The sequence below is a fragment of the Rhinatrema bivittatum genome, chromosome 5 (assembly GCF_901001135.1).
Source record: "Rhinatrema bivittatum chromosome 5, aRhiBiv1.1, whole genome shotgun sequence".
Lineage (NCBI taxonomy): Eukaryota > Metazoa > Chordata > Amphibia > Gymnophiona > Rhinatrematidae > Rhinatrema > Rhinatrema bivittatum.
The window spans coordinates 6,837,883-6,849,832 of record NC_042619.1 but is presented as its reverse complement, the minus strand read 5'-3'; the positions used below and the strand labels follow the sequence as shown (position 1 = coordinate 6,849,832).

The window sequence follows — 11,950 nt, the reverse complement described above, 5'->3', positions numbered from 1 at the left end:
GAGAGAAGCTGCTCCCAGCCCATCTCCTCAAAATGTCTCTTAAGGCCCAGCTCAGCTTAAGTCCCCCCTCAGATATTCATTTTGTTTCATTATTGATGAAGCTGCTATGTTGCACATTTAAGTCCCCCCTCAGATATTCGTTTTGTTTCATTCTTGAGGAAGCTGCTATGATGCACATTTAAGTCCCCCCTCAGATATTCATTTTGTTTCATTCTTGAGGAAGCTGCTATGATGCACATTTAAGACTCCCCTCAGATATTCATTTTGTTTCATTATTGATGAAGCTGCTATATTGCACATTTAAGTCTCCCCTCAGATATTCATTTTGTTTCATCCTTGAGGAAGCTGCTATGATGCACATTTAAGACTCCCCTCAGATATTCATTTTGTTTCATTATTGATGAAGCTGCTATGTTGCACATTTAAGTCCCCCCTCAGATATTCGTTTTGTTTCATTCTTGAGGAAGCTGCTATGATGCACATTTAAGTCCCCCCCTCAGATATTAATTTTGTTTCATTCTTGAGGAAGCTGCTATGATGCACATTTAAGACTCCCCTCAGATATTCATTTTGTTTCATTATTGATGAAGCTGCTATGTTGCACATTTAAGTCCCCCCTCAGATATTCGTTTTGTTTCATTCTTGAGGAAGCTGCTATGATGCACATTTAAGTCTCCCCTTGTGTATTCATTTTGTTTCATTCTTGAGGAAGCTGCTGTGTTGCACATTTAAGTCTCCCCCTCAGACATTCATTTTGTTTCATTCTTGAGGAAGCTGCTATGATGCACATTTAAGTCTCCCCTCAGACATTCATTTTGTTTCATTCTTGAGGAAGCTGCTATGATGCACATTTAATTCTCCCCTTGTGAATTAATTTTGTTTCATTCTTGAGGAAGCTGCTATGTTGCACATTTAAGTCTCCCCTTGTGTATTCATTTTGTTTCATTCTTGAGCAAGGTGCTGCTATGTTGCACATTTTACATGTAGGCACAGATTCCTTTCCGTGTAAGCACAGCACTTTACTGTCCTTGCTTGCTCAGTTACAGAAAAACATATTACAAGCAGCGAGTGCCCCCTGCCTCCTCACCCTCTGGTCTCTCCCCACCCAAGACACAAGATGGGTCACTCTGGCAGGATGACTCTGGCAGGAACTCTTATGAACATTATACAAATGTCTTGCTTAGCAGCGCCATTTTTATTTTTTTGTGAATGAGTTGGAAATGTTAATTTATCTGCATGAGCAATTCAGTAAGACTCCTCCTGAGCCTGTTCCTCTTCTCCATCACTTCTCTTGGACTCGTCTCTCATTTGCATTCATGAAATGGAAATAACCTGGCCTGGGTGTAGCATCTTCTTCTGAAACAAAGTACAGACCTCACAGTCACACCCGCCTTGAATAAAATGTACAAGTACCCCCCAAATACTAAGCAGGTCCATCAAATTTCCAATATACTCTTTATTTTGAACTTTACATTTTATTTATTGCATTTATTTACTTATTTGTTTGTTTTTTTAACATTTGTATCCCACCAATCCACAGATCTTGGTGGATCACAACAATGCATTTCCAATTGTAACACAAAATGCAATGAAAGTAAATAGATTGACATAATTAACATAAAAGAAACATCTAATAGTCACCTTCCTTAAGCTGGTCCAGACACAGCTCCACATCCTCTAGGACAACTCATTAATAAAGGCTTTAAGAGACTTCCTAAACCTCAGGTAGTCATTTTCTGCCCTAATCTCTTCTGGTAGACTATTCCACATAATTGGCCCAGCAATTCTGAAGATACAGTTCCTTGATTCTGACAGTTGTTATCTCTTTTATCAAAGGAACATTGAAGAGATTTTGTGTTGAGGAGTGAAGCAGTATTTTTGGATCCGTGTCAAAATGCATGGAGGAAGTATATTATTTTGCACCCTAAAGACTGATGTAAGGACTTTAAACTTAATCCTCCATGAAACTGGGAGCCAATGCAGTGTATATAACACTGGAGAGAAAGCGCACTGCTCTGGACCAAACAAGCAGTCGGATTTTGTATAAGTTGCAAAGCCTTCAGAGATGATTAGGAAGCCCTAGATAAAGAACATTACAATAACCTAAAACTGTTACGATTAATGACTGGGTCACCAGCCGGAAATCTGAATAATCTAAGAAAGGCTTCAAAGAATGGAGAAAGTGAAACTGTACAAATTCGTTAAAATGTGATTGTAAAGAGACTAAGATGGCTGCTGCATGAGAAAGCAGAGTGAGAGCCATCTCTATTTCCAACGCCTTTTCTTCTAAAATTACCTTAATCCAGATGGCTCATACCAAGCACAAAACTAAGGTAAGGGGGGATTGCACCCAGTTCTCCCTTGCCGGATTTACACCAGTCACGGATTGAAGGTTTCTTTGCGGTAACGCCGACTTCTGTTCCAGGAGTGAGGGCAGCTGCAGGTAGTGCTGAGGAGCGGATGCCGAATCCGCTGGCCAAGGAGATCTCTTTGAGCCCTGGCGCGCCTACTACACCTTCCCCTCCCCTTCGGGGGCAGACAGATCATCTAGAGCAGGGGTCGGGAACCCATGGCTCGCGAGCCAGATATGGCTCTTTTGAGGGCTGCATCTGGCTCGCAGACAGTCGCCACACTTTCCCGCTGACCCAGCTGCTCCCCGGTCCTCCTCCGCCCGGGCTTAAAATGCTGTCAGCCCGGGCGGAACGCGGCAGGACAGCTGGAGTCAGTGGCACCGGCGTGCTCTCTTCGCCCCCCCCCCCCCGCGGCCCGGAAGAGGAAGTGAAGAGTATCGGGTGCCTGCGCGGCAAGAAGAGGCCACCCTAGTGCGCTCGGCATCGGCCCGAAGAAAAGAAGACTGCAGCGCGGCTCGGAGGAAAATGAAGAGGTTCAGCCGCGGCCGATGGGACTCCGCCTCCGCGAGGGCTGAAAATGAAGAAGTTAGCGTTGGGAGGAGGCTGCTGCTGCCGCGAGTTCCCGGGGTGGGGGTGGGGGGGGAGAGAGAGTGAATGAGCGAGCAAGCATGTGTGTTTGCTCGCTCATTCACTCTGTCTCTCCCTCACCCCGGGAACTCGCGGCAGCAGCAGCCTCCTCCCAACGCTAACCTCTTCATTTTCAGCCCTCGCGGAGGCGGAGTCCCATCGGCCGCGGCTGAACCTCTTCATTTTCCTCCGAGCCGCGCTGCAGTCTTCTTTTCTTCGGGCCGATGCCGAGCGCACTAGGGTGGCCTCTTCTTGCCGCGCAGGCACCCGATACTCTTCACTTCCTCTTCCGGGCCGCGAGGGGGGGCCTGTGTGTGTGTGTGTGTGTGAGAGAGTGAGAGATTGCATGTATGTGAATGATTGAGAGCCTGTACATGTGAAAGAGAGTATGTCTGTGATTGAGAGCCTGCCTGTGAGAGAGAGAGAGAGAGCATGAATGTAAGTTTACCATTGGGAACCTGTATGTGTAAGTTTGTGATTGAAAACCTGTTTGTGTGAAAGAGTATGTGTGTATGATTGAGATCCTTTGTGTGTGAGAGAAATCATGTGTATGTATGATTAAGAGCCTGTGTGTATAAGTAAGAGAGAGATCATGTGTGTCTGTGTGTGATTGAGAGCTGATTTAGGTGAGGGAGCATGTGAGTATGTGATTGAGAGCCTGTGTGTAAATGAGAGAAAGAGAGGACATGTTTGTAAGCATGTGAATGAGAGTCTGTGTGTGAGAGAAAATGACAGCATGTATTTATGTGATTGAAAGCCTGTGTGTGTGTGTAAGCGTGAAAAGATAGACAGCATGTGTGTAAATGTGTAATTAAGAGCCTATATAAGTGAGAAAAAACATGTATATGTGAGTACTGAGAGCATGTGTGTATAGGTGTGTCATTGAGAGCCAGTGTGAGAGCGCTGGTATGTGACTGAGAGAGGAGAAAGTTCCAAGCAAACCACCCCACCTCCTGCTAATTCAGAACAATCTCAGGACACCTGGATATCAAACGTTCCCAGGTATGCAGAGCAAAAAAATGTTTGTATCCTTATTATTTTTCATTACTGGGTCTTTGTGTCTGCTATTTTGAAATATTTTGTTGTATCTGGAAATGTTTTATATGTGTTTTTAATTATTGGATATTCCACTCATTAGCTGTTTCGAAATATGTTCTTTTTGTTAGTACAGTTTTACTGCTGATGATTTTATATTTCTTGATTTGTTTTATAAGGATGGGTGATGTTTCTTTTTCCTTTGTTACACTGCATACAGAGACTCTGGCTTGTTGCAGTTTCCAATTCAGTTTTTGTCTGCATGCTTCTTGTTATGCATTTTGGTCTCTTTATTCTATGTTAGGTGAGGGACAGCACGTGATTCAGGTGAGGTTTTCTGCTGGCGTGTAGTTTCTGTGTAGGACTCTATAGCAGCCTGACTTGGTCCGTTTTCCTAATAGGAGATGTATTGGTGTCTTAAGGCCTGGTGTAATATTTTCAGAGACTTATTGTACTTTAAAAGTGTGATCTTACATAAAATGCGCACATTTACTTATATTTAGTGTTAAACATATTGTATGGCTCTCATGGAATTACATTTTAAAATATGTGGCGTTTATGGCTCTCTCAGCCAAAAAGGTTCCTGACCCCTGATCTAGAGCCTCTGCCGGCTCAACCAGGGGTGAGCCCGGTGATGCCGGTTTTAGAAGGGACACCCGTGGAGGTGGTTGGAGGACCTTTACCATCTTCCGCAGCAGCGGGTTTGATTTATGCGGGTGAGAATTTCCCCCACTTCATGGGGGGCCTCCTCAAGCAGCAGGTCCTCCAGCAAGGGCCTGGACACTGACCTTTCCTGAGAGTCTAGGGCAGGGCATTGCATCGATCCTGGGGAATGTGGTACAGGAAACTCTAGCTGTGAAACCTTTGCTGCAAAAACCTTCAATTATAACATTAGATGAGCTTCGGAACGCCTTGGTCCTCCTCGAAACCTCTATCTCTTCTTTAACTAAGATTTCCTTGGACACTAATCACTGGATACTTGCAATGGAAAAGCAAGTTCACTCTCAGGGTGGCTAAATGGACATTTTGAGATCTCGGATTGCCTCTTGAAAAAATTCAATATGGTTTGGTGCAATCTGATCTGATTTATTCAAAGAAATTTGAAAATATTGAGAACTCCTTGCGAAATTTGAAGTTAAGAGTTTTAAATTTCCCTGATACTAAATTGATTTCACTAATAGAACTTCTTAAGAATTATCTATCTCATGTTCTCAAGATACCTGCAGCTGCAATGCCTGTTATAACAAGGGCATACTATTTTCCCCAAATTCAGGAAGTTGCCGGTGGATGTCTGTCTCAGGATTCAGCCCTTGACCTGACCAATATTCTTGAATCGTCGCAAGAGAGTGAGATTGCTAAAAGAGCGATATACCGTGTTTAGGTATTTTCTTCGTAACAGGTTACAAACGTTTTAAGGACAGAAATTGTGGATATATCCTGATATTACTAGGTTGACTCAAGATTGCAGGAAAAGATTTTTGTCTATGAGATCAGAGGTTTTATCCAATTTAATTTACGATATCCTTGTAAGTGTTTAGTGAAACAACTTAATGTTAGTTACGTTTTCTTTGAGCCCTCACAGCTTCAGGTTTTGTTGGATTTTCATACCTAGAGGACACTCTTTGCATGAATCGGCCAAATTGATATATTGCGGTGATTGTTTTCTCATTATACTTTTCTTCTTTTTCATGCTATTACTCCTCTCCTTTTTCTTCTTTCTTTGTCTCCTCCTTTTTCCCTTTTATATCCAGGGGAATGAATGGATGTAATCATTTCCTTTTTTTTGTTTTGTTTATTCTAAATGTTTTATACTCTTTACAAACCTTTCTTTTTCTTACAAGAGATTCTTGTGTTAATATGTAATATTGCAGAAAAATAAAATAAAATAAAGTGATTGTAAGGACAATGATGCGTCCATCTGTACCCCTAATTTCTGAACTGAGTCCTTAGCAGGTATGGAAACTCCCTCGAATGTTAGATTAAATGGGGTAGCATCTACTCCTGAATGGGAGAGCAGCATCACTTCTGTCTTTCCTATGTTTAATGTCAGCTTTTTGTTCTGTAGCCACTCTTTTATCTTAGCTAAACAAACAGACACCTTTTCTAGAGCCTGATTAATTGATATCGTAATTGGGAAAAAGAACTGGACATTATCTGCATAGAGTTTGAAATTTACATCCAACGTGGAAAGAAGAGAACAGAGAGGAATTAGATAGATATTGATCAGTATAGGTGATAGGGAGGAGCCTTGAGGAACCCCATTGGCTAGTGGGTATGATTTAGAGAAGGCCCTATCCAGTTGCACCCTGTAAGAATGGTTGTCAAGAAAGATAAAAACCAAGAAAGTACAATAGCTTCAGTTCCCAGAGATCTTAACCTATCTAAAAGAGTTATATGGTTTAGGGTTTCAAAGGTTGATGATATATATATATATATATATATAGCAGAACCAGTAAATACTGGATCCTCCCCGTTGAAGCCTTGAAGAATAGTATCAAAGCTAGATAAGAGAAGGGACTCTATACTGTATAAAAGGCAAAAACCAAATTGGGAACTATCCAATAACTTGTCAACAAGATGGTCATGACGTTGGATGAAACCTACCTTTTCAATGATTTTTCCCAGGCGAAAATTAGAAGGTCATTTGAGTCCTCATATTAGGAATGGTTTTAAAATGAAAGGGGGCGGGCTGAGAGAACAACGCTGCCCACCCTCTAATTCCTATTGGTCTATGATTTCCTGACAGGTGTGGCCTGGACCTAAGGGCCACCTGGGGAGCAGTCATTTCGGGTCTTAGTGCTCAGGACACAGTGGTTGGCTGAGAGCACTTTTCTTGTCACTTTCCCTCTGGAGCTTGTGGCTGTAGTGGCATGGGCACCTGAGGTCAGCCACCACTTCCCCGGCTCTTCCCCCCTCCAGCATCCATCCACCCACAGCACAGTGAAATGTGAGCACTGGACCAGGTGGTCCGTTACAAAAGCTTTATCATGGGATAAGGATGGCAATGTAGCTCTTGGACCTGTCTTTTTTTTTTTCTCCCTTGATTGTTCTCCTGTTGCCAAAGGTCTCCAGTATTTTCCCCTGGAGATTTGGTGGGCACCAAGGTATGGAAGGATTATGGGTACACCTTGCAGGCTGGCTCTGCTGAGTATGGAGAGGAAGCTCTGAGCCGGTGAAATCCACAGTGCCAAGCCTGCATTGGGTAAGGAAGCAAAGAGCAGCTGTAGCCACAGAAAAACAATAGCTCATAATAACCACATAAACTGAAAGAATCATCAGCACATTAAATCGCTTCCTTCTCACATCCTCCTGTGAACCCTTACGCAACCATGTGGCTGTCAAGTTCTGAGTTTCAATAATAACACAGGCAAAAACAGATCCAGCAGCCCATGTAACATCAAAAACGAGATCCCCACTGCACCTATGCAATGATATAAATAAACTCACACTCATCTTTATTGTAAATTACATGGAATAAAACACAGACCTGAAGAATGATCCCCCTGCCACCTATGCCGGTCCCCCTTGCCCCCAGTAACATTGAGAATTTCAGCACCGGCAGGGCAAAAGCAAATGGGGATGGCCCCCTCTCCGATCCTGGGGAGCCAGCGCAGGGTGGAGGATGTTTGAGCCAGGATGCAGGACTACCTCGATGGAGAGGGGGGATCGCGATGTGCCACGAGAAAGGGTAGGAGGGGGAATCTGCTATGTAGGGTGGTGGGTGGGGCAGCTCCTTTAGAGAGCCTGCCAGGGCACCCTCGGGGGAACGTTAACTCTGCCTCTCGAGGTGCACCTAACATTCACAGCTCTATCCTTAAGCTTTTCTAACAAACTGGTTTGCATGCAATGTAGTTTATTCATTTCTCTCTCCTGTTAGACTGTGTTTTGTGATATTAATAACGCTCGCGTGAACATTGCCCATATTGCATGTTACTGCTTTTTAACATGCATTAAATGACCAATTTGGCATTTAACATGCAGTAACATGTTAATGCTGCCTGATAAACATGTCTGTTCACCTGTATTTCAGTGCTGAGTCAGGGATAGAGCTTGTTCACATAAGAAGGGTCATGGAGATCAAAGTGAGTCCCTGGCAGAGATATTAACTATTCCAGAGTACGCTTCAAAGACAAGAGACACAAGCCACTCGTCAGCAAGAAGGCTTTTGGCCTCACACCACTGAATGGCAGACCTACTTGGAAAACATTTAAATCTTCATGAGACGCATTAAAAAGGCTTTTAAGAGATCTCATTGCTAGAAAGAAACTTGGAAATGTTTTCTATGGCTATAAACTCTGCTGCAGTGATCAGAAGCTTATGAAAATGCTTTTTCTCCCATTATTTATTTTTAAATACTCATTCTTATTTGTTTCTTGTAGCTCACCTTCCAACATCCGTGGAAAAGTGAGTCGCAGCCAGAGATCGGAACAGGACAAGCAATTAACACATTCGTTTTTATGAATGATAAGGATAACAGATGAGAATTGTTTCAGTACTGTCCTGAAAATCTACCGTCCTTGTCGACCTCTTTGCTCATCACTCTTGGATCTGGTTAGATTATAACCTTCCAGCCCATTGACCCATCTCGCAGAGTCACACAAACGAATATTTGGGGTAGCAGGTCCTCTCCTCTGGAATTCTGTACCAGAGAAACGTAAGAACAAATCATCATTAGCCCACTTCAGGAAACAATTTACAGCCCATCTGATCAGCGGATAATAATTAGCTTCCCCATTTGAACCAGCAGTGAAGGTCACTTGATGAACTGATTATCTGCTGCAACTGGCCTTGTAAACCTTGCCGTACTGCCCACTGTTAAGCCATCTTGGAAGAGAAGCACAGTTTATTTTTTTTGCTGGACTTTACTAGCTTAGATCACCAGGTCGATTTACTAAGCTGCAATAAAGGCCAGATTTTAACACCCCGGCGCGCGTAAATCCCGGGATGCGTGTAAGTGCCAGGGCCTCAGAAGGGAGCGGGCCGGCCCAGGACCGCGCCATTCCTCGCTGTCCCGGCTGCCGGCGCATGCAAGTTACTTCAGGTCGGGCCCTGAAGAAACTTGCAAAATTAAAGGGAGAAAAATGTAAAAATGGGCTTTAGAGGGTGGGGAGGAGAGGGGAAGGGGAAGGGAGGTTAGGGTAGGGGGTTGGAAAGTTCCCTCCCAGTCCGCTCCTAAATTGGAGCGGACTGGGAGGGAACTGGTGAAGGCCCCGCTCGAATGTTGACAAAATCGACCCCCCCCCCCCTTGCGCACGCCGCCACCACTGATTTTATGCGCATGTTATAAAATCGCGTGTCCATGTGTGCACACCGGGTAGCGTGCACAGGTGGATGCGTGCGCGTATTTTTTAAAAATCTACCCCTAAGAGTGTACTGCTAACTTCTCCTGAACGTTGCTCCACAGATTCTCTCTTGTCTCCCTAATTGATCCTATGTCACTGTATTACCTAGAGATGGACCTACTATACTCTAACAATATGTACACATGACATCAACACTTTTCTATCCCAGCATAGGTATGCTTAGGTCCAAAAAGGCTGCTAAAGTTTCCCCCTAAAAAGAATCAGCAATTTCAATGAATGTATTTTTTGAACCCTGTACATAGCCTCCCTTCTTGTTATTTTGTTTATCCCCCTCTCCTAACTTATGCTACCCCCAATTGAATTTATCAACTAAATTAATTGGTTTATTGTTGTATACTTGTTGATTGTTCTTTGTTCTTTGTAAAGGCCATGCCTAATTTGATATTTATTGTTCTAAGTTATCTGTAAACCGATACGATGTGCAAACAGGTTGTTGGTATATAAAATCTTTAAAATAAATAAATAAATAAAGTTTTTATAAGAATATAAAATAATGACAATTCAATGAAATAGCTAAAAGAAAGTACTGTTTCCAAGCTGTATAAATGTCTTGGCATGGATGACAAGGGGAATATTTAAGAAAAAAAATCCTGTGATAAACTACCCCTTCACAGTGTTCAGACATTCAATACAGACAATCCAAGACTGTGATGTATAGCAAACCAGCAATTCATGGCCAATCTTGTGTGGTTCAGTGATATCCCAGAATAAGTGTTGTGGGATCTCCATGAAGCACGGTGCAATATCTTGTGACGCTGCTGCAGCACGGTTTGAATGTACGTATGTATGATCCAGATCCTTATTGCGGGTGGGTGATGAAGCATTTAAGCTATTTACCGCTCATCACTAATCTACCTGGATTGGGAATCTCCCAACATATAAATCTTGCTCATGTGTGAATATCCTGTGCTCATGCAGTAAAATCGGAGTTGGTGTTCTCTCTCCTAGCCCTTTTTCTATGGAATAACTAGCCAACTAACTTTAAAAGGGCCATCTCCTTGGCTATCTTCCAGTCCAAATCATTACCACAATTGTCTTTCCAAATGTCCACTTCCATAGCTTTTGCCTCATTCTCCTGTTTCCTCCTCACTCAACTCTGTACCATTACAATGTCAAATTTTATTTATTCAGAGAAGAGTGTCATATAAAAACCATACATAAACCTGCAAATAAATAAAAGGAATCCATGGTACGTATTTTGTATTTGTTATAAACCAGGAATTGTTTCATTGGATAACAGTTCTCTGGAAGGATGTGACATGGCTATCCCTGGTTAACTGGGACTTGTCCAAGACAGCTTACTGAATAGTAACTACAATGAAGTAGAACAGTCAAATTGGTGGGATCTGAAAGCATTACAATGCAATATCTTCACGATCCTTTTACGAATTTGTTTGGTTTTTATACCATAGACTATGGGGTTCAACACAGGAGGTACCAGGAGGTAGACGTCAGCCATAATTATATGAGTCCTAGAAGAAGCGCTTCTTCCAAACCTGTGTATTATTGAGAGACCGATGAGTGGGACGTAGAACATGAGGACAGCACAGATGTGGGATATACAAGTGTTAAAGGCCTTCAGGCCTGCTTCCTTTGATGAAAGACTTAGGACAGATCTCACAATCAGAACATATGAGAGGATGATAAAGAGTGAGTCTATTCCCATCACAGACAGGATGATGAACAGACCATACACAACATTGACTGTTGTATCAATGCAAGACAACTTCATCATGTCCTGATGCAGGCAAAAGGAATGGGACAGAACATTGGTCCTGCAGTACGACAGCCTTCTGAGCAGGAAAGGCAATGGGAAAAAAAAGATGAAGCCTCGAATCACGGTGACCATCCCTATCTTTGCCACCATCCAATTGGTGAGTATAGATGAGTGTCTTAAGGGATTGCAGATAGCAATGTATCGATCGAAGGCCATGGCCAGCAAGATGGTGGACTCCATGGCTGAAAGAGCATGGATGAAGAACATCTGGGTAAGGCAGGCCCCAAACTCAATTTCCTTAGTATCGAACCAGAAGAACCCTATCATTTTCGGCATGGTAAAAGAGGAGAGAATCAGATCAATAACTGCCAGCATGCAGAGGAATAAGTACATGGGTTCATGGAGGTTACGCTCCATCCTGACGATGAATAATATGGTGCAGTTGCCAAGAATTGCCAGAATGTACATGGAGCACAGTGGGAAACCAAGCCAGTAATGCATGGCTTCCATCCCGGGGAACCCAATCAGAATGAATGCAGAGGGATGGAAGATGGTAGTGTTGAAAGCCAGCATGATCAAATATTGACAATGTGTTTCATAAAACTTCATTTCCTGCAAGAAAAATAAAGTTACCATTGTAAGTTAAGGGCAGCATATATTTCCTTTTTGGCCTAATATTTATGTTATCCTTTTTTTATTTATGTATTTATTTATTTAACAGTTTTTCTATACCAACATTAAAATGCACATCATATCGGTTTACATTATAACAATGAAAGTAATGGAAATGGAAAGTTACAATGAACAGGGGAAGGGGAAACATGACAACCAATAAATAGAAAGAGTGAGTAAGGCAG

At 42.7% G+C, this 11,950-nt stretch overlaps 1 protein-coding gene across 1 annotated transcript; it reads right to left on the bottom strand.

Moving 5' to 3' along the window:
- Nucleotides 1–4,955: 4,955 nt before the first annotated feature.
- Nucleotides 4,956–11,666, bottom strand: LOC115091600 (olfactory receptor 51E2-like). Its single transcript, XM_029601770.1, has 2 exons — nt 10,736–11,666; nt 4,956–5,026 (listed from the first exon to the last, which is right to left on the bottom strand). Exons 1-2 carry the CDS (start codon nt 11,664–11,666, stop codon nt 4,956–4,958), a joined length of 1,002 nt encoding a protein of 333 aa, XP_029457630.1.
- Between the last annotated feature and the right edge of the window lie 284 nt (nt 11,667–11,950).